This window comes from Xiphias gladius, chromosome 15 (assembly GCF_016859285.1).
Source record: "Xiphias gladius isolate SHS-SW01 ecotype Sanya breed wild chromosome 15, ASM1685928v1, whole genome shotgun sequence".
In the NCBI taxonomy this organism is placed as follows: Eukaryota; Metazoa; Chordata; class Actinopteri; order Istiophoriformes; family Xiphiidae; genus Xiphias; species Xiphias gladius.
Genome location: NC_053414.1, coordinates 28,670,811 through 28,693,610, shown reverse-complemented (window position 1 = coordinate 28,693,610; position 22,800 = coordinate 28,670,811). Strand labels below are relative to the sequence as shown.

At 43.4% G+C, this 22,800-nt stretch overlaps 3 protein-coding genes across 4 annotated transcripts; 1 reads left to right on the top strand and 2 right to left on the bottom strand.

Annotated features, from left to right (window-relative positions):
* Positions 1-98: 98 nt before the first annotated feature.
* On the bottom strand, positions 99-9,244 carry dgke (diacylglycerol kinase, epsilon). Its single transcript, XM_040146031.1, has 11 exons — positions 8,568-9,244; positions 7,948-8,107; positions 7,712-7,831; positions 7,480-7,623; positions 6,934-7,091; positions 6,374-6,422; positions 6,106-6,219; positions 5,865-5,936; positions 4,986-5,113; positions 4,657-4,768; positions 99-3,627 (listed from the first exon to the last, which is right to left on the bottom strand). The coding sequence occupies exons 1-11, from the start codon at positions 9,017-9,019 to the stop codon at positions 3,385-3,387; spliced, it is 1,752 nt and encodes a 583-aa protein (XP_040001965.1). The 5' UTR covers positions 9,020-9,244; the 3' UTR covers positions 99-3,384.
* A 1,489-nt stretch (positions 9,245-10,733) lies between these two features.
* Positions 10,734-15,859, top strand: c15h17orf67 (chromosome 15 C17orf67 homolog). Of its 2 annotated transcripts, XM_040146036.1 has the most exons (5): positions 10,734-11,103; positions 11,240-11,424; positions 12,795-12,895; positions 14,581-14,712; positions 15,673-15,859. In XM_040146036.1, the coding sequence occupies exons 2-4, from the start codon at positions 11,370-11,372 to the stop codon at positions 14,695-14,697; spliced, it is 273 nt and encodes a 90-aa protein (XP_040001970.1). In that variant the 5' UTR covers positions 10,734-11,103; positions 11,240-11,369; the 3' UTR covers positions 14,698-14,712; positions 15,673-15,859. The 2 variants fall into 2 exon arrangements, with proteins under 2 accessions (XP_040001970.1, XP_040001969.1); XM_040146035.1 differs by lacking the exons at positions 14,581-14,712; positions 15,673-15,859 and having other exon boundaries at positions 10,734-11,032; positions 11,240-11,361; positions 12,795-12,888.
* A 1,334-nt stretch (positions 15,860-17,193) lies between these two features.
* Positions 17,194-21,607, bottom strand: cbx8b (chromobox homolog 8b). Its single transcript, XM_040144825.1, has 5 exons — positions 21,378-21,607; positions 21,204-21,247; positions 20,917-20,982; positions 20,718-20,784; positions 17,194-18,912 (listed from the first exon to the last, which is right to left on the bottom strand). The coding sequence occupies exons 1-5, from the start codon at positions 21,546-21,548 to the stop codon at positions 18,034-18,036; spliced, it is 1,227 nt and encodes a 408-aa protein (XP_040000759.1). The 5' UTR covers positions 21,549-21,607; the 3' UTR covers positions 17,194-18,033.
* Between the last annotated feature and the right edge of the window lie 1,193 nt (positions 21,608-22,800).

Genomic DNA, 22,800 nt, shown 5'->3' with positions numbered 1-22,800 from the left:
AGAGCCCAGAGGCTTCTTCTTAGGACCATATTATAGTCGGAAATTATGATGTTTTCTGCACATTCTTATCAGCCTTTAGGTTTCTTATTTTTACAGATATTTGACAGAAAAAAAAGTGAGCATATGCAAATATAATAATAAAGAAAGCATTTTGGTACACATGATATAGTGAAATGTGAGGGTCAACTGAATTTTGAATGCAGAAGCCCAGCACTATTGATCTGATGTTAGTCAAGGATAGCAACACTATGACACAGTTTCACTCACTCTTTCCAAATTGAGCATAAAAATTCAGTATTATAACTGCAGAGCTTTAACAAATAATAATAAACTGACAGCTATGAAGTGGGAGCATTCAAAAACAACCAACAACATCTCAATCATATCCCTCCATCCCACACAATAAAACAAATAAAGGTTATCAGCCACGCTAGCAACCCTTGGTGTAGTCATTATGCACCTGAAAACACATTTTTTGGATGGTTTGAGAGACCACTTTGCTGTTGTTAAATCCTAAAAAAAAAAAAAAAAAATTTGATGTTGGACCCAGACAAAGGGCCATGTTGGTACGTAAATCAAAAGGGTTATCCTCTGCTTGTCAGGCACATTGTCAACTTTCATCAGTTCCAAGCTGCATTGATCCAGTTTTTGCTTTGGCTTCTAAGGAGCATAACTCCATGCACACGTTTATACACGTCATTGCCTTATAAAGTTGATATATGCCGAACATGTTAGCAAACAAAAGCCTTTACATCACCAGCAGACGGGGACCAACAATGGCATTAATTTGAAGTCATGGCTCTTTGGCCACTGGGCTAGCACACAGCCAGCCACTAACCAGCCACTATCCAGCCGCTACTCTTGACTTTGCGCTATTTGTGGTGGGCTTTCTGTGTACAGTGGGTTTATCAGAGCTGGCCTTTTATCAGAGAAAACACAGGATTAATGAGATTCGTGGGATTCAACGTAAACAATTAAGTTGTGGGCCACAAAACCAAAACAATGAACTGAATGATGCTGAAGCTCTCTGTAAATCTGAGGGGAACGGCAAAGTTGCTGGTAAGTCTGGTATCTTCAGACTTATGAGCAACCCATTTTACATTGCACATAAAAATCTAAAAATATTTATCAGTGCAGCTTTATGCTGTGTTTGCGAACCCAAGCTGTATTTAGGCCCAACTCTGATTTGAGCCGAAAGCTAGACAGTTATGTTGCTGTCATGTCTCCGGTAAGGATGAATTATGCTAATATTTAGCATGTTAGCATGTGACCTAGCATGAGTCTCAAACTGCAGCTGAGGCTGGGAGAAATCTGGCCAGTAGGTTTGGATTATTGTCATGAACTGAAGTGTTTGACAAGCACAAATAAAATACTTTAAATAAATACTCAGAGGATCAACCTTAGCATTCATTCTCTATGGACCATCAATACCTGTACCAAATTGGATTAAAAAAAAAAAAAAAAAAAAAAAAATTGGTCCAAAACAGTGTTTTGAACTAGAGCCATGCTGCTAGCGTGGCTAAAAAACCCGCGAATAAACCCCAGATCCTTTTAAGTAAATTCAGTGCAACACAACTCAACACAACATGAACAAGTCTGGTAAACATTGATAAGGTAAAAGGTCGAGCAGGTGTCCTTGAGCAAGAAGACATTCACCAAACAAACAGAGGGTTATGACACCATGAAGCTTGGTTACCTGCCAAGGAGGTGCATATTCCAAAAGCATAGGCATCACACGGCTAAAAACCGAACCCTGTTCAGCCTTTTGGGCTGCAAGATGGCTCCCGGTTCATTAGAAAGCATAAACTAGCATTCTACAGACTCTTCTTATATGGCTGTGAGCAACAGGCATTCTGCGATAAACAGGACCACCTCAGATGGCGAAATTAGTTTCCCTACAGGAAGGTTGTTTTACAGACAGAAACAAAGACCACCTCTTGCGCAAATTATGTGGAAAACAGGAAAGATGCAACCAATAACATTCAACAGGTAGATCAATGTCACGTGACCAAGTACACAGGAAAGTACATGCAAGTGATGGTATTAATCCTGATCTGTGGAGGTCTGAGCAGAAGACCACCTCTACTTGGTGTCTGCAGGAAATACTGTCTCCAGTCCGCCACCTTGTGGGGACTATTTGGTAAAACACAAGTTACGAAATGCTGGAGTACTTCTTGGTTAATGTAAAACAACATGACACGGCATAATCTCTTCAGCAGTTATCACCATCGCCAGTAACATTAAAGGTCAGCATTATGTATGTAACCTACGCCCTAAACAGTGTATGGTGTTAAATAAATACCTGTAAAGTATTTAATCAGTGTAAGTGCCAAAACAGTGCAACACAAAATATGTCAACGGGAGGAACTCTAGAAAGAAGAGGGGGGGGGGGGAGGTCTTACATGTAGGCGAAATGGATCCTCGGAACAACAGTTACTTGACAGTACTTTCAAAATAAACCCCAACAAGTCAGCTGGTTTCCTGTGGCTCTTACAGGAAACTTGAAAATAGTTTCAAGACTTTATCTTAGTACAATCTAGCAGTTTGGCGAGTGACTTGAGACAGTGCATCACAGAGTAAACAAACCAACATCGATGTCCAGTGAATGACGGCACATTGCAGGTGTGACAGAGCCCGTGCTGCATCGAGAGTCAGAGACCTTTTGGCCTACGCACACATTTCAAAGCCTTACCTTGGGTGACAAATGCAGGAGACACTAGAAAACTATCAACATTGATGAAGAGCCCGAAAGTGGAATTTAACAGATACTTTTCACCCATAACCCACTAGAACTCTGCTTGCTTGCAGAAAATATATTTGCTGTTTGTTGTTTGTGCTTTTGATGTAATAAAATTTCATTAATGGACAGTAAAGCTTTCGCAGGCCCCTTCAGTGAAACCTCCACTCGGCTCACTGATACCTGCTGGGCTGCAGTGGGCATTCAGTTGTAAATACAGTATAATAAATACAGTATAGTCAACTATAGACATCTATGGCACAAGGGATCAGTGTAAGAAAAACAAACAAAAAAAACCAAACAGCAATCTTTCTCTGTAACATTCACCTCCTCCCGACTGTCCCACCTCTGGAGGGGGAACTGCCTGAGCTTTGGGTTCCAGTATATGTGGAGTGTGGAGGAAAAACAGCTCACACCAGCCCAGTTACAAACTAACCCTTCTAACCCCTGAACTCTCTCTGAAAAGGTCTGAAATTATTAGACATGAAAATTATGACATCTATTCTCATCGACATGATTCGAGGATAAAGTACTATACTATCAAAGATAGTAGAGGATGACGACCAAGTGCCATTGCACATGAGGGATTAACAGAAGCTGGGGTGAAGAAAAAGAAGACAGAAACTTAAGTTAAGAAGAGCTTCAGATCACATGATGTTTGGGGTGGGTCTTGCACGAGCGGAGGCCGACTCCGGGGGCCTGGGCGAGTCGTGAGGGGTGGGGCTCTCTGTCTCGGAGGCGCTGGATTCCTCGTCGTCGTCGTCCGTCTGCTCTGCACTGTGATACAGCATGAGAGCCTGGGTCTTATGGGTGATGGTGATGGTGCAGGGCCCCTGGGCCCACGGCTCACCATCCACCTGCATGGGCATCTTGGAGCTTCTGAGAACGAGCTGGGGAGGTATGACATGCGGTGTACTGTGTCAATGACATCAGCCATTAACACTACATTTTCCCCTCATGTGATGCTTCTGTTCTGGACAAAATTCTGCTGCCATGGCTCCATTCAACTTTATCCATCCTTTACCATACACTACAGGCTGCAGTCATCCACCTCGACTTATCTCATCATGTTACATTTTAAATTGTTTTATAAAAGGCTTTGTTTTATAAAATAGAACAAATACTTAACAAGGGCTTGTCCTAAAGACTCCTAAAACTGAACATCAATCAGAAACAAAAGCAGTAAAGAATGCTCTTTATACAAGAAAGAATTTTAGGTTAGGGGTTGCGCCATTAGTAATACAGAAATGCACACAGCATTTCTAATTGTTTTGACTCTTATTATGCAGGGCTTGAAGACCACTTTCATTATAATGTAATATTGGCCAAAAAATGCAAGAAACAGTATTCACAAAGTTTCTTTTCTTTCACCTGAGCAACCCTTGACTTTATGTTCCCCCACTTGTGACATCAATTCTACCCCGATGGTTAGCAGCAACGTTTTTGATAACTATGTACATGACCACGTGAAGTATTCAGATACCAGTAAAATACATTCTTCCTTTTGTTGTTATGGTTGCACTCGGGTGGCCGTGGCCACCATCATCTCCTCGCCGCTTCCATTACATTTACAGTGAAAATAACGGAGGTGGCAGCACTTACTTGTGCGCTGAAAGCACTTCTTAGTGAGTGTATGAGGGTGGATTTTTTTTCCTCGACGGCTTAAGATCACCGTGTAAAGAGCAGAGCGAGGCGGTTTCGAGACATGCAGGAGCTGAGTAGTGTATGCTTAATCTGATTCGTTCAAATTAGATTCCCAAGTGCTGTCACAAGGCTAATGGCAGCGAAAACTAATTTGACTCCCTCACTGTCTTTCTCCATACCCACTTACTGAGGTAAAGAAGACGCACTGCAGCAGAACTCTGTGTGTGTGTGTGTGTGTGTGTGTGTGTGTGTGTGAGTGTGTGTTATTTCCTCACCCTGACGGTGTGGGCCTGTCCCAGCCGTACAGGGTTGGCCAGCTTAACCTGGATCTGTGCACAGTGGAAGGAGCCAAACACACCCACCACCTCCAGCAGGCCATCGTCAAGTCTGCAGGGTGAGACAGGAAACGACACTGTATGCTCAGTGTTAGTTGCCATGGTAACCTGGAGCACTTGACACAAACACTTCAGTAAGGACAGCAAAGCATTAGCGATAACTACAGATGGATTTTTGCTTCTGAGGGACATGTGACATTTTTACGGCTAAGAACTGATTCTCACAGTAATAATTCTGTCCACCTGTCCCCTGCAAGTGCAGGTCTTACCTTGTGGGGGGGCAGGGTTCATCCCCCATACCCTCCCAGAGTCTGCAGCCTCCACCCCAGTAGCCAATGTTACAAACTATGATGCCCTCCAGACTGGGCAGCACCACCCTCTCCCCATCCAGCTCCAACTGTGGTAGGAACGTACACACATACACACACACACAGACACACACACGCACAAATTTATTTTCTATATTGTCCCACGTGTTTGACAGAAGTTCAATTTTCTCCCATTTTTCATGTGGTAACTTGAACACCAATACCGGCATTTTGAGACCTGGAGCCAGGATTTGATTCGCTGAGTTTCGCATAAAGACTGGCTCTCAACAAAAGGTCAGAAATACTTCTCCAGCACCTCTAAATCTCACTAATTAACAGGTTGTGTTTGGTCTGATTAATGTTGAAATGTACAAGTGAGAAGTTGTAGTTTTATGGGGAGAGGTGGGTTGTAGTTTTGAATTTAGAACCTTACTGTATGCTCTGAGCATTTAATTCACAATAAAGGGTTTGTCAGTGAATGCCACTTTAAGAAACAGAATGTGAAATCCAGAGAAGTAATCATGTTCATAAACTACAAAAGATCATTCTGATTTATGACAAACACAATATAAAAACTCCCAAAACAATTGGGAGTGCAATTTTTGTTACTGTAGTTTGTTTAAGCCTTTTTTAACCGAGCAAGTCAAACTACAGCAAATTCACTTCTACAGTGACAGCTTTGTTAGAAGCAGAGAGCCTAGGGCAGAAGTCAGTGATTCTCAGTGAAGAATATAACAAATAGTGACAAAGTTGGCTGATTCCATTAGATTCTCTTTCCGAACTGCGTAGGTAAGAACAGAATTAGCGCGAAGCTTCAGAACACGAACAAGGCTACTGTACCTCAATCCTCTTATCCAGATCCTTACATTCCTGCACTAAACAATCTTTGGTGCCATACAGGAAATACACAGCCTGAGGAAAGAGAAACATAGACATCAGTACAAGCCCTTTGTTTCTCCTTCTGACCAAAGGGAAACAGACAGGTGACCTATTCAGAGGCCAAGCCTTTGTATCGATATTCAAATTCAAATGCAGTAAATATTTGCACATTATTTATCTGTTCAAATGAAGTGGTTCAGACCTTGTTGATGATGCGGCTGGAGAAGAAGGAGGGTGTTTTCTCGCGGTGTGTGTGGAAGTTTAGCGCCATCAGAGCGTCGGGCCCCACAGAGAAGTAGTTGTTCATGGACAGAACCTGAGGACGGCATGGAGTATACGTTTGATATGTACTACTAAGTGTGTCAATGGGCCAACTGTCATCAACTGCATAGCAAACCCAAGCAAACAAAGCCTGAGGGACATTATAATAACATATTTGCAAGTAACGAGACGACCGAGATCGAACTCACCTTTGGTTTACGAAAGTAGAGGCCTTTTGAAGCCACCTGCACTTTCCATCTGAAAAGGAATATGTAGGCAATTAGCAGGAACAAAGGAGACACAATACAGAAACACAACGCACAATATAGAAATCCAGAGGCCATGAGTCCGTGCCGCCCCAATGCAACCCTTTCCCCTCAGAACTTTTGACCAGGCAGTTAAAAGAAAGTCTGCAAAAAATGTCAGTTACTTGGTTGGCTCTCTACACTAACATGAATACAATTCTGGTGGGGCCACTGGCGCCAAAAAACTCAAATTCCAAGAAAAAAAAAAAAAATGAAAAGAATATGACCTCAGTGTCCTAAATATTAGCCTGATCACAAAAGACAGGAACACACACAAAAAAATTCTGGGAGCCCTCCAGCTCCTTAAATGAGAGACTTTTTAAGACTTCCTGAGGCCTTTTTTAATGCTAGCAATTTCATCACAAAAGAACTCTAAAGCTGTTGACATATCAGAGGATCGTCCACGGCTGTAGACCGAAGAACACTGCATAAAAAAAAAAAAACTAAACATTTAACGCCCCTACCTGTCCATTTTGACCACCTCGGCATCGAGGATGTTACGGAGAACCTGTTCCACAGGGATCTCTCCGGCATACCCGGCACCCCAGCCCAAAGTGTTGGAAAGGTCATTTCCTGTCCCCAGGGGCAGGATGGTCACCCTGGGAATAAACTGGTCTTGGCCCTGACACAGGAGGATATAAGAGCAGCAGGTATGTCATGAACTTTACGCAGAGAGGCGGTGGTACCTAGGTGGAGATGACAAGTATGTCCCAAATGCCCACACTTGCAGACTGGAACGTTTAATTGCGAGTTCGTGCACTGCCAGTTAGTAGGCAAGTGTGTCCAAGTGAGCTCTGATAAACCTCCACATGCTTGTAGTCTTCGCAGTCACTCGAGCACCGTGGCAATTACCGAAAACGTGTCACACGAGTAGCCACTTGACTGCTCGCTAATACTGGCTGGGACGGAGCCAAAAAAGAAAAGAGGCGAAGCAACATTCCAAAGCTTAAAAGGGATAAGATGAAGTACAAATCCCTCTCACTGCACACAGACAGACAGCCACGTCTCACCTTTAGCTTCATACTATCGATGGCATCCAGCACCCAGCCCACCGTGCCGTCACCTCCACACACCAGCACCCGGACGCTGCCAGGGGGCAGGAGGGTGCACAGCTGGAGGGCTTTGGAGGGAGACAGCTCAGACAGGTCAAACACCTGGAGGGAGCGAAGAGCGGTTTCAGTCAGGTCTTTTCCAGAAAAAAAAAAAAAAAAAAAAGGGCTCACCCCCAAGCTGCAGACTGACCTGCACTGGGTTGAGGAGTGTGCGAAATTCTCCGAGCAGAGCCTCCCCCATGTTGTTACCGCTACGTGTGTTAGCCAAGACCAACGCCGGAGTCCAGCCACTGCCGCAGGAAGACGCCAGCTACAGAAACGCAAGGACACAACCCCAACATTGCTTATAACAGCTCTGGGACATCACATAAAACTCACAGTATGAGCCCACTGTGGCTCCCGACTGCCGCGTCACGTCTCCAGCACCTTGCTGTACTCGTCGGGGTGCCTGCGGCGGAGTTTGTTGACACGGTAGAGGTAGTGAGGAGGGATGATGAGGCTGCGGAACTCGCCCAGGTCACACTGGTCTGCGTCCGCCAGCCTGTCCATGCAGTCGTCGTGCACTGTGGTCTGGCACCACACACACCTGCAGGGGGGACAGAGGGACACCAACCTATTAGAGAGACAGGAAGAAAAAAGACACAAAAGCAGTCCTTGCTGAAGCGAACAGGATCCCGAGCTCCAGGGGTGCCGGTCTGTCTCTGACGACGACCTCTGACCTGTGAAGGTGGGCGGGGTAAAAGGGTAGAGCATTTCATCTGACAGTGTGGGATTATACCCGATGGTGCCTGCTATCCCAGAGAGCAGCAGCAGTCCACTAGAGCACAGTAAAGACGGATTAAAATGAAAGGTCATTGTGATGTGATGATGGAAATGTGATGATGTGACAAGCTCAGAGTGGTGAGGTGTACAGCAGTAGCCCTTCATGCAGGGAACCGGATTATTGTTTCCGTGACACTTCACAGGTGTGTCAATGTGTGGGCAACCGTCTGTTTGCCAGACCGTGCCCTGTGGCTGCGGCTGTAGCACCACCAGCAAACCCCCACCTGAAGTCGCAGAGCTTCGGCTGCGTTCCGCACTGCTGCTTGCACACGGCACAGTAGCTAGCGAGGGGCACATTTCCGCGGACCCAGCGGTGCTCCATGGCTCCATCGGGGCCGGAGGGGGCCATGATCTCCTTGCACGGCAGGCTCCGGTCGGCCCGGCGCAGGCACTGCTCGTCGGCGCACACGCCGCAGCCGTCGCAGAAAGCCCCTTGCAGGATGTGCTGGGAGCAGACGCAGCAGTAGGTGGGCTTGTTGAACAGGTCTGTGTAGTGCCAGCCGTGCTTGCTCTTGCGGAAGAAATCCTTCATGTGCGTTTTCCGCTTGGAGCGCTGGGCGCTGCACCACAGCGTGATGATGACCGGGACGACGACGGCCAGAGAAGTCCAGAACAGCAGCGTCCACTCCTCCCGGGAGCCGCAGTCGCCCTGCGCCTCGTCCCCCTCGTTGTACATCGCCGCGGGACGGTGATGCTAGTGGGCGGAAGCCAGCAAAACGGGGCGCTCTGTAAACAACAACAACAACAGCGGCGGCAACTGCAGACAGGACACGCAGCACGTTTCCCCTGCGACGCTCATGTTGACGGGCCCCAGGAGGAGGCGGGCACTAATTTCGACCGGAGCGGGAACACTGGCTGTAGGACCCGCGATGTGACGCCGAACCCGCGGGCTACCAGGCTAACTTAGCTTCGGCGGAGAGTACGGAGAGGTGAAGATCACTCACCGACGGCGGGGACGCGCATGCGTACATACAGCACAGCGCACAACCAGCGGTGGAGGAAGTGCTCCAATCCTTCTAGTGCTTTTACTGAAGCAATACCACACCATAATAAATATTCCACTATACATAAAAGTCCTGCATTCAGAATCTTGACTCGGTGAAATTATAGACGCATTTGCAACAAAATGTACAGTAGAGTATCAAAAGAAAGGCCCTCAGTCAGTGGTGGAAGAAGAACCCACATCCCTTAAGAAAAAGAACCAATACCCTAATGCAGACGTACCCCATTACAAGTAAAGGCCCCGCATTGAAAATCTAATTGAAGTTAAAGTACAAAAGTGTTAGCAGCAAAATGTACAAAACGTATCAAAAGTAAACCTTCTCGTTCAGCAGGAAATTGTCCTCTGTGGCTGATCGATTGTTATAAATGGCATCATCAGATTTTCATTACTGATGCATCAATGTGTGAGCAGCAATTTCTCGCTGTAGCTCTTTGACGTGCAGCTAGTCTCAACTACTTTAGGTACAGAGAGGTCATTTAGTGCAGTGGTTCCCAACCTAGAGGTCAGACCCCTTCAAAGCTTCAAGAGGTAAATCTGAGGGGGTCGTGAGTTGATTAATGGAGCAGGAAAGAAGAAAAAAAAACACCCATTCTGACAAAAATTTGTTTTCAGCTTTTAGACTTTACTTTAATCTTTGCTTCTTTAAAAAAAGGATTATCTCACATCTTCCTGCCTCAAATAAAAAAAATAAAACATCCGAGGGGCCCCAAGTAGACACTATTTTTCTTGTAAGGGTTTTGTAGTGTATTTCATAACCTTGCTTTATGTTTGCAATGTAAAATCTTAATTTGAAAAGTAACTAAAGCTGTCAGATAAATGTAGTGGGGTAAAAAGTACGATATGTTGTGCAGTAGAAGTATAAAATAGCATGAAGTACATCAAAATTGCACTGAAGTACAGTACTTTAGTAAATGTACTTAGTTACTTTCCACCACTGGTACATGGGGCCAAAACATTGCCAGTGCGACTGACAGATGTTTTAGAGTTCAGATTTTATGTGTTCATAAATTCTATCAGGCACAGCTGCAATACACAGAAATCTGTTAATAACAAAGTAAAAAGTTTTAAATGACTCTCGGGGGAACAAAAGACGAGGGGCCAAACGTAGTCAGCGAACACGGAAGTGAGTGCGGGCTAAATCTCACTTTTTTTTAATCTTCGGATTGACAGCGCTTGCTGCGCAGGCTGCTGCTCCACAGCGCGCATGCGCTGTGAGCGGCATCGCGACCTCAACAACCATTTCGAGGGGGAAGAAACGCCTTCTATGCCCCCCAGGAATGAGTCAAAGCAACCCTATCATTGAGGTCCGCACGGTGCTGGAGACATTTCCGGGTGCGGAAAGGGAGAAAAACGAAGCGGAAACGGGAGGTGTGACGCTCAATGACGTCTTTCCTCCGATGTCACTGGCAGCCCGCCAATCCGTTTTGTGAAATAAAAAAATTAATCATGAGATTAAATCGGCCTTATATTTTGGCACGTAAATGTTTGAACAGACGAAGAACCTCTGAAATTCAAATAATGTAGATATTTTAAAATGAGAAGACTTAGAGTTCCTGACAGCGTTTTCACGAATGAAATACTTTCTTACTCTTCTTCAGATTATGTCGACTCCTTTTGCTCTGGCCTTTTCGGGGCTGTACAATAAAAGTTTATTAGACGGATCGACAGACTTCCCAGCTAAGACAGGTGAATTTTTTCCATTGAAGATGCAGTTTTCACGTGGACAGTGTGCCACCTGCCTCGGGAGACTTCATATAGTAGGTTCTCCAAAGTGCTCCCTCCACAGACATTTTGCAGTTTTAGAATATGGATATAAATTATATTTCTAATTAAGTAAATGTATCACCACTGATATCCATTTATTTTCAAGTATCTCCTTGGTAACATGAGCAGGTATTCGACAGCTTGTGAGTGACGTGCAGGAGGACGAGGAGGGGGAGAAATATCCCCCTTCACCCCCTCTGGACTCTGGTCGGGACCTCAGAGCAGAGAAGGCTCGGGACAGGAGAAACAAGGTGAGAAGATGAAGAAGCTGGTGGTGTTTTTGCTCTGCCTGGTCCTCCTGACCCTTTGCACAGGTAGGAAACGGTCCGGGATCTGCCTGGGGAGAACGGCATGCTGACACCATGAACTATGGAGTGAAATGTGAATCAGAAGGGAACCCTTTTGTGCTCCGCGCCCTGTTTTTGTAACAGTGAAGGAGTCTGTACATTTAGGGCCGTTAGGTCAGAAAGGGACATAGAAGAACAGTGAATAATGGAGGTAATTGTGTGGTCGCATTTATAGTTTTGCATGAATTTAGTCTTTCTTTAATCTTTCTTTTGTTGCATGACTATATTATATTATAGTTGCTGACTTTAGAGAGGGAAACGGAGTGTCATTACTATCTTTACTTAAATGATTACTGCATTTTACGCTATTCTTTTGCAGCAGTTGTACATTTTAAAGCCATTGCATTTCCATGTGTAACTGATTTGTTTTCAGCATGCATTCTTGCTTCAAACACAAAATAAAGCTGCACGGATCTGCACAATTGCTCATTTTTCTGAAAATCTAAAAACCATCTTTTTAATGAGACAGCTGGAGACTGAATTAGGTGTTTTGCCACGTTGCTGTGAGGGCCCGGGCAGCAGCAGCCGCAGCCGCAGCAGCAGCTCTGGCCTTGTGTTGACAGAGCTGGGTTCATTTCCACAGCGGTTCCCTCCGGCAGGAGAGGAAGAGAGAGCCAGCCTGGCTGCTTGCTGGGGTCACGTGCTGCACGGGCCCGACTCCCCGGGGAGCGAGGAGGATGAATGGGCACTTTGTTACCTTCCACCAAATACCCTGCCTCCCAACACAGGCCTGGGTTTAGAGAGAGGGAGACAGAGACAGAGACCCCCCCTTTTGCAGAGGCCAGTGTGTGTGTGTGTGTGTGAGAGAGAGAGAGAGGGAGCGCAGCTCCCTTGGGGCTGGCGTTGGGGAGTAAACAGCCTCACATGGACTAGCTAAACAGATCAGGGCAGCCACAGCCCACCAGCAGCAGATAGTGGTGAGAGGTTTATTCATGGGTCTGAACACAGCTTTCAGTGAGAGGAATGTTATCCTGATTAGCCAATACCCAGCCGGCAAGAAAACAGCTGTTATGTTCGTAGCAAAAACAAAATAACTCAAGCAGAGGTCAAACTCGGAGCAGACAGTCTTAGAGTTAGGTCTCTTGCAAAGAGGAAGTCAAGGCGGAGGAAACTGCCAACACACACACACATACACACACATCTACAAGACTAGAACACAATTACAGTCTTTTTACAGTCTCTTTTATGTGCAGTGTATGCACTTTATTGAATCTTCCTTTCCCCCGGAGCCAGTAGAAGAATTGAATGTGTGTATCACAAGACACATGAGTAAACATTTTATCTCTTTGCAGTCAAACTGTTATCACCCCCCCCCACCCCCACCCCCACCTCCCCAGATGCCAACCCTATCATTAAGGAGAGCTTTGCTAAGCAGCTGCTCCGCAGCAAGAGGCAGGATCGGCCAATGAAGGCCGGCTACCCTGATGAGCCAATGAGGGTAAGGTTCATTCAGAGCAAAGACCACAGATACATTATACAAGGCAGAGATTAACCCCCTACTATTGATCATTCTGATTTCTATACCTTTCTGTTTAACACTTTTTAACGCCCTCGATTTAGCATTTCTAAGCACTATCTGAGCACTTAATAAATGCTTATAACACACTGTATTCTAGCTGTAAACAAATATAAAGACTTGTATTTATTAAGTATTTATTAATATTGTTGTCAACAATTCTATTCTCTCATCTGAAGCATCCATTTCAATTGCATTAACAGTTACTTAATAACACAGTATAACATAGCCGCAGTCATATACTGTATAATGACATATGTGTATACACAAACAAATCTTAGTGTTTTTTATATAGCATTTATTAACTATTAATACACATGTACAGGCGGTTTTTAAAACTGTTCATAATTGTGTTGAAGAGATATGATTATGTGTGACTACATTTATGTAATATTATGTTATTAAATGCAGTCAAGTGCTTCATATGAGGAGATAGAGTTGTTGATAAATACATTAATTAATACTTAAAATCTCCTTATACTGTATCATCTGTTTACAACTACATTATAAAGTGTTAAGTCATAGCATATTATAAAAACTTTATACCTTAGGGTGCTCATAAATGCTAAAATGAGGGGAGCTTTGTGAGTGTTTGTACAAAATATTTATTTGCATTTTACTTGAGTATATTTTAAAAACATTTAATTGAATCATTCTATCAGTCATTATTTTGTTTTTTCCTGACTAAATTAGTAACTTTTTAAACGTTAGTCACAGTGTAAAAATTGAAATCAACATCAGATCCACCAAGAGTCAAGCGACATGACAAAATAAGTCAGAAAGAGAAATAAAAAAATGAATAATACAAAAATAAGTAAGTAAAAATAATTTTAAGTAACACAAAAGTTCCTTTAGTGATCTTGAACAGCCACAGAGCTGCTATTTTAAATCATAATTTTGAATGAATTAGACATCTGTTATGCACTATGGTCATTATGGAATTGGAGGGAATCTTAGCAGATCGCATTTTGTTTTTTCTGCATGTTGGAGAAGTACACTTACATTAAATAGTGTCATTCTGGAGATTACCTCTTAACTCACAGTGGCGCCTTTTAGGCAAGCTGTAGAAAACATTCCCCAAAACTCGACCATCCCCTTCTAACGATAAGAAAAAAGGCTTTTTCAAGTATGTAACGCGTCGTTATCAAATGACCATCGGAACAGACCAAATTTAATCAAAGAGAAGAAAATATGACAGATCAGCCTTTTTTTACTGCACTTGGTTATTTCTTCTCTTTCTATTCTGACCTGAGGAAAATTTAACTAAAGCAGCAGTACCTATAAAATAATCTCTCCCTATGCATTTGTGCATTGTAATGCTTTGAATGCAGCCATTCATCGTTATTTAGTTAAGTCCAAGCAAGTTTCGCTCTGCGTGGTTACACTCATCTCTGTAATTTCCTTTTGAATAAGCTGTCACGGTGAAAATGAACGCACAGCAATATGTAGATCTGAGTCAGTGGAGTTTTGCTCTGACTCGCTCGGCATTCATTTTCACTTCTGCAAATGTGGGCGGCAAACCATATCCACATTCCTCCGGTTTCTTGTGTTTTTTCTTCCAATTTATTTTTCCTTCTCCTTATTCACACATGCACATCTCTTCCCAGGAGCATCTGCTCCACATGCAGGCTCTGGATCAGAGGGCCCAGGAGACCAACCTGGAGCACTGGTTGAACCCTCACTGCTACCCTCGCTGTGACAGGAACTACGGATACCCCGTTTGAAGAGGATGACTAAAGGTCACCGCGAGTCTCCACATTCACTTCAACCCCCAAATGCACCCTTCACACCCATGCAAGAGATGTGCACCTCTAGGGCAACATAACCGTCAGTTTTCAGAGTGCTCAAGTTAGATAAAGCAGGGTGCAATCCCTGTGTCCAAATTTACACAAACATTTCTTTTTTTTCGTCTTGCAAAATTAATTACTTGTTTGTGTACTGGAAATTTCTAATTGCTGTTGTGTTATTTCTCTTCCTGTTTTTGTGATTGTGGCCACAAAAGTAGCCTTTCCAAGGCCAGAAACCTTTCAGACAGTTTCAGAGTCAGGCTCGTGTCATGGAATATTTTTTAACTTTGCAAGTTTTCTTGTTTAAATTAGTTAAAACCCCAACTGGTTTCAAATCCACAACATTTCATTGTTAACAGATGTCTGCATTAGTACAGTTTACATTTTAGGTTAGATTTGAGTCACATCGACACTGTTAGCACTTTAATGTCCCCCGAAAAAACAACACCTGTTAACACTGGAAAGTTTTCTGTTTACATAGGAAAAGAAAAATACAAGCTAAGTGACTCTGGGATTGTTTTACAAAGCAGGACTATGATCCCGGAAAGAGTTTCTCATTAGAATCTAAAAGTAAACTTAAATATTAGGTTTAGGTTTGGAAATATAACATTATTATATGGATGAATCTAAGAAGATTTTAAAAAAGCTCTTTTCAAATGTGTCTATGTGGATAACCCAGTTGTAAAAGAACCCATTGTAAAATACCACACTGACAAACACACACAATCATATTGTCACTATCTGTTTTGTCTTCTCTTGCTAATACTTCTGTTTCCAGTTCATCCAGATGATGTCAAAATGTTGCATGTGTAATATCTATATATATATTTGACTTGACCTGATAATTTCCCAATATTGAAACTGTTATTTGCTTCTTTTTTTTTTTTTTTTTCTTATTCCCTCTCTTCACAGTAACGGACCAGAAGTGACAACATGGACTCAACAACGGCAAGAGTGAAAAGCATAGAGAGACTTTCTCTGCCTTTCTGATGACATATAATCTGCCCATGTGCAGCATGCTGAATAAAAGGCCGTGCATCTGTAATCTCCCTGGATTACAGCTGGGTAGTTTGCTGCTTTCAGAGGTTTCGACACTTCTTTTTCTAGCTCGTGCGTCATGTATCGTCACACCGTGAAATGTTTGAACGCAATCGACAATAAATCGTAACGCACGAGTCCTTATACTGGGTAACAGTGGTGGCATTGCTTTATTACAGTTTTCGCTGATATTTAAAAAGAGGCGGAGTGCTGTTCACTGTCGGTCAACTCTTGTTACCTGTTCTCCTCTCGGATATAGCCTGACTGTATATGGAACCTGGTTTTAGTCAGTGACAGACCCCAAAAAACTGCCAATTCTATCATGTTTGCGCCTCTAAATTTGTCAGAGTGTGCCTTTTGACAAACCCAGGATCAGGTCTGTACTTTAAAAGGTTCAAGCACTGCGTCATTTTTTTTTTTTTTTGTTGAGCACTCGACCACAAAAACGGGTAGGCCTACGCATGTGAGGCATGACGCTACAGAAGTGGCTCAGGTGTGAAGCGTACTGGACCCACACAGGTAGACCCGATGGGGTGAGTATGGCCGGGCCGCGCCTTCAAGGAGCCCGTGAAAGGTGGGTCCGGCGGGCTGCGCACTCAGGAGAAGTAGACCTGTATTCCTGGAAGTCCCGATGAGAGAAAAAGCAAAAAAATAAATAAAATAAAATAAAAAAAGAAACCCCAAAACAAAGTAGTCTATGTAAACGTTCTCAGGAATACGTATTCGCGTCTGTATGTTCTTCTAGAAATAAGCGTTCGCCTAAAATAAATCCGTAGAATTGCCGCTTATTCTGAAATGATAGAAACTTAATAAAATAGAGTGAATCAGCCGGGGCTTCTGAGAATGGACAAACCCCGCCCCACTCCGTCATTTTATCATTTATTCAAACGTCTCCGAACTTAAAGTGGCCTACAGAAACCAGACCCTGAGACGCAGGACGAACACGTCACAATTAAGCAGGCTAATAAGAGCGAGTCGGGGGGGGGCTGACGGGCCGGTCGCTCTGCTTGGCGGCGAGCGCGGGTGAACGTCGGCCTGTAGCAGCAGGCTTGTGTTAGCGAAATTAAGTTAAGTGTTTTCCTCCGAGCCCGAGGCCTTCCACTTCCACTGTAATAACAACAGAGGGGACTCCCGTTTGAGCCCGTGGGAATGAAAAACGACGCATCTTTTCACACATTTCCCGACGACCTACGGCGGAACGCGAGGCAACTAAAATATAATATGCAAGAAAACGACCCAAACGATTAAGACGGTGGCCTAAAAGCCTAATAGCGTTGTAGGGCTGGATAAAATCCATTATTTCATTTATGGGTTCAAGCGTTGCATTCAAGGCCGACGGCGCAGTAATAAGAACTGACAATAAGACACGGCAGACATTTAAACACAACCAAGAGAGAAAATTCAAAGTATTTATTGAAAAGCGTCTAAAAAGCAATTTGACACCAGCTTTGTGACTGCCTTAATACATCAAAGCTTCAGGAAAGTTTTCTATGAAAATGTAAAATACTGTATACTATAATGTAGTTATATGCACCTCGGGAAAACGCTTTAAGTGTGCGTGTTGTAGTTATTCATGTAGCTTACAATTAGAGATGTTAGAGACATTACAAACTCGGGGACACACTGAATCGTTAAACACAGCAACAACCACCAAAAAAAAAACAAAAACAAAAAAACAGATTATTTCCTAATACTTTTGAATTCAAAGTGCTTGAGTAATGTTTTAAATATAAACCTTATTGAATTGAAGGGTGTCTTTAGTCTAATCAGTTCAAATTATAGAGCAATATTCAATCCACAGACTGGATTTAATATTTATGCCTCGCCTCACTTTGCACAACTTACTAGCATGAGCTCAGGCTGAAAGATAAAAAAATTGGGGGGGGGAAAAAAAAAAAAAAATACATTCTAGGTAGTTATATTTGCAAAATAGTAAAATTCACAAGCTCTGTACAGAAAGTACCCAGCTGCTCCAAAGGAAACATGCAACTCATTCATGTTAACCAATGCATGAAGTAAAATGGACTTCATTTGATTTGGTCAATACATTAAATAGATGTCCAACTTTATAATATATACACATATGCACATCATGTAATTTGCCTTTATACATTACATACAAAAACTGCTTTGCTTAATGTCACTATGTCCTATAAACATAAGAATGATTCTGATGCAAAACAAAAAGAAAACAAAGGGTGACGTAAAAAAAAAAAAAAAAAAGCAGTCAAACGATCATCTTTTGTCTTTGAAGAAGCCTTTAGAAGTGCTGCTCTCCTTAATGGTGACGGTCAGGAAGTTGGTGGTCACATCCGTCACCAGGACTTTTTCCACACTGCCAAGAGAGGGCCTCCACGACACTTCATCCAAGTCGTTGTCGAGTCGGGTTGGGGACGGCCTGTCCAAGAAGTAAGGCTTTTCCATCAGTGGAAGCTCAGCAGGGCGACTCACGCTCTGGCTCATTTTGGACTGGTGCTTGAAGTGTGCCGGTGCCAGGTAGCTGGATCCTTCCTTAGTCCTTTGTGTGTCCATGTCTATCCTGCGTGGATGCAGGCTGCGGTCTGAATAGAGCTGCTTGTAGGAGCTTCCACCAGAGAGTTCCCTGTGATGTTGGTGATGGTGATGATGGTGGTGGTGGTGGTGGTGATGGTGGTGTTTATGGCTGTGACCATAGTTCTCTGGATGTCTGTGGGCCACTTTGAACAGCCTCATCTCTTCAACCCCCTGGAGCTTGGCCAGTTTGTGAGGGCCATGGCTCACCTGTTCCTCTGCCCTCCTCTTGTGGGGCTCAGAGGCCGCAGGATTGCAGCTGCTGTCCTTGAAACGGGGCTTAGGCTTCGGGCCTCTTTTTTTGGCCGTGTGGATGATTCCGTCTGGACTATTTTGCTGAAAGGAAGGCTGCTGGTGCTCACGGGGGCTAAGTTCTGGCGGTCGGACACGTACGCTTTCTCCACGGTTGACAGTGCTGGGAGGGAAGATAGTGGGAACAACCGCTCTCAGCCCCTCTCTAGCCCTGGGGGTGACAACTGGCTCTGGGGTTGGGTAGGTGATGTGCATCCCTCGGACTGCCTCACTCCTGAACTCATATGACTTGGCTTTAACTTTTGCCTGAGCCTATTAGAAGATAAGAAAATGACGGGGAAATTATTTTTCAAAATTATACTTAAAAAAAAATAAGACCAGACTCCTTCAGTTTTTTAATTTCCTAGTTCACTGTGGGCATTTTGACTTTACACAGCAGGACAACCATTAGGGCTGTGTGATATCACGATATATATTGTGTGATGATAGACAAACGTCTATTGTTTCATATCGTGCTCTATCATTTATTTCACTGTGTCGCAAATCACACTCTTTACAGCAGGATTTTCCCTAATTTGGAAGCCCCTTTGCATTCTTCCACACGGCAGAGATGCAGGCAGGGAAAATTGCATGAAGGCAACACAAACAAACATGGAAGAGAGCATGACATAGGACAGGGTAATTCCGAACAGGAAAAGGACTTCAACCAGCCAAGACAAAACAAGGAGCTCGTACATAAAAGACGGTCTAGCTCTACTGCCTAAGAGTAATATATGTTTTGTTTTGATATTTTTGACCATATTCACATTTTAGGCCTATATTTACTTTGTTTGCAAATATAGTTGAAAAGTGTTTTCTATTTACCTCTTTTGTATCATATACTTTAATATTTTATATGAATGTATTTTATATCAATTGAAAATTTGCATAAAGGTTCTAAATTAAAGGAGAAAAATAATCAAATATGATTAAGTACCTTTTATTGAGTATATAATTCAAAATGTAATAAGTAGGCTTTTCCATGTGGTCATTGTATATAAGCTATTCATTCATTGAATTTACAGAAAATGTTGTATATCGTGATATCTATTCTTATCAGGATATGAGATGTTGGTCATTTGGCACAGCCCTAACAGTGTGACAGTGAGCCACCGTGCACAGTACCGGGACCCCGAAGCAGGTCAATGGAATTCATCCATCATTCATTCTATTTTTTACACCTCTGCTTTTCCTACTCACTTGTCAAAATGTATTCCATGAAAAAGGCTCATTGATTGTTTCAATTATGGCCCACACAGCTGTTACACTCACTGTTACTATCTTAAATTTGAAAGGGGGAAAAACAGAGCTGCAAACATACTGTATACCAATAGGTTTTAACAACTACAACAGCAAACGATTCCTGTCAGGCCACAGTGTTTATCAGTGAAATTCCACAACCTCATTTTAAAACAACAGTCCTGTTAACGGAGATTCTGGTATTTAGTTCAAGATAAACTGTCGGTCATTTAGCAATTTTCACGGTTCGTTGTCCTGAGAAGTGGACGCCTCTTGCTGACTGCATCAGGCTACGATGCTTTACTCAACCGTTTTCATTCACATACCATAGTAACACCGCAGCATCTGAATTTAATGACGGATTTAGGAACAAAAACGGATTTTTTTTACAAAGGGATTAAGGACTTCGAGCAAGTCACTTCAACGGCAGCTTCCGAGCAGAACTGGCTGTTTGTTTGTTAAGCTATTCCAACAACCATTGGCATGTCAACAGTTCCCCCGATTCGCTAATACACAAGCTGGACGCATACTTAAAGGATGCGCGATTTTGCATATGCATAATTAGCATCATTAAGGAGCCTTGCGTATTTCTGTGAAATACAATGAGGCCGAAATTCATTTGCAAGTGCTTCAATTAGGCAGTTGACAAACAAGAATACACATTATATTATATACATACACACACATATATATATACACACACACACACACACACACACACACACACACACACACACATAAACACGAAAACGTGCATAAGAATTTGAAAACGCTGGTCGCCTCATTAGCCGTGAGCATGCAATTCATTCATGCAAAACAGACAACGTGGCTAAATTTACCTTCAGCAGAAATGTCTTGGGTTTTGGTCCTCTCTTTTTGGGCCCATAAAGCTCCCTTTCACGCTCCCTGTGAAAAAATATAGTAGCAGACTCCCATTTTGAGTGTCACGGTGCAAAGTGCACCGAGCACACCATATATTTTATTGGACATGTTAACGTTCACTGGCTCTGCCCATAAAGACCAGCCCAGACATCTTACCTCTGCTCAAAAGCGGCAAACAGGCGGGAGTCCAGTATATTCTCCTCTGGTTCCCAAGTGCTGTATCTGTGAATTAAAAAAAACAAGTTAAGGGAGCGCTGACACGGAGTTTGCGGATGGCCAAAGCGTTAGCCTGCGAGCTAAAATTTCCATCGTGCTGTGCACCTCAGTTTTAATCCGACTGTCTCGCTAGCTTTGGTGAGCTAACGACAGCCACGGTCGAGACAGTACAGACACCACAGCCGCAGGTTGAAAACATGCATGAGACACAATGAGGCAGCACTTACTTGGGAGACCAGCCCTTCCATTTCACAAGGTATTCAATCCGACCCTGCATGCCATCAGAAACAAACAGAAATGACTTCGTTAGCTTGCAGGGCAACAGTAGTATTTGAGTGCGGTGGCGGTGCATTATATTCAGCGCTCTGGGAGGAAAAGTGCATGTTACATCTCACGCCTACCTTCCTTATCCTCCGTTTGATTATAGACTCGGCAGCGAACACCCTCTCCCCGACGGCAGACAGCTCCATGTTCACTCCAGTGCTACCTACCGTTAGCTCGGTGGACGCTAACGTTAGCAGAACAGATATTTTTTCTCCAGTCCCAACCACTCTGAATTCCCGACAGACCATAATACTCCCGAACAGAATGGACGTCAGCGCATTTTTTTTACAGCGTTGCTAAGGAACCACAGTCGGTGGAACCACTAGAAGAGCACCCATTGGTCCCGGCGTTGCTACGTGCTCGGGTTGCTAAGTAAGGGGAGGAGCGTGCGCCTGTGTGAATGTTTTCTGGGGGAAAATGGTGGCTTTTTCCCCGCGCGGCGAGTGAATCATTTCGCTCAAGTTATGTGAGACATTCAAAAATGCACGTGGTTTCCAAAGTTGTCTAGCTGTATGCGCGAGACAGCGTAGCCACGCAAATAGAGAAACTAGGAAATAAAAATGTGTTTATTTTATGCTACCGCTTGAGAGACAGCTGAGACATATGAGACATCCCTCATTTTCTTTTAGTCCATCCAGCAACGTATTTATCAGCTGATGCAGAGCTTTTTGTTTTAGTCCATAGGCATACAGGCTGGGAAAGTCACTGTGGTCTTGTGACAAATTTATCGCCCGTCCGCATTAATTTCGTTCTTCCTTGCTGTGTCAGGCGAAACAGAGAATCAATGCACCATTTCTGTCAGGCACAATTGTAGGCTATTTATATGCTTATTATTTTATCTAAACACCCCCTGTGTGTTAACTTTGAAGGGAAAGTTTTAAGTAATATATATATATATATTTTTTTTTAAATACTTATGGTTTGTTGTTTAAAATGCCTTCACACTGGGCTATGCATTTTAAGTCAAAGACCCGTCATCCATGTTAAAGCAGAGATGTGGGTGAAACTGAGTGTTAAAAGGAAAAAAAAAAAAGCATCTTCTCTGTCTCTGCCCACTGCGCACGAAGTGCGGTGACGGGGATTTATTAAGCGCTGTTGTTACGACCGACAATAAGCGAGATGTAGATATCTGGCAGCGGCGAGGAAGGCGTTTCAGATTTTTCTGCTTTATGGAAAGGATCCGACCGAGGTCACCTGTCAGCTCCCTCCCTGTACCCACTCGTTGGTTCATTAAAACATGTGAGCTTTGCTTCTGCACTGTGAACAACTTTTATATCGGTGTGTTTTTTTTCTTTCTTTTTTTTTTTTTTTTTACTCAACCAAAGCGAACTGCGAATTAATCTGTGTAGGCTCTCATAAGGCACCTTGTTTGGAATGCACCAGCCAACGCTTTTAGGGAGCCAGAAAAGAACGCAACTCAACGCCAGAGAAAGGACAATATTACTTTAGCTTCTGAAACCAGATTGAATACAACAACGGGACAGAAATATCAAACCAAAA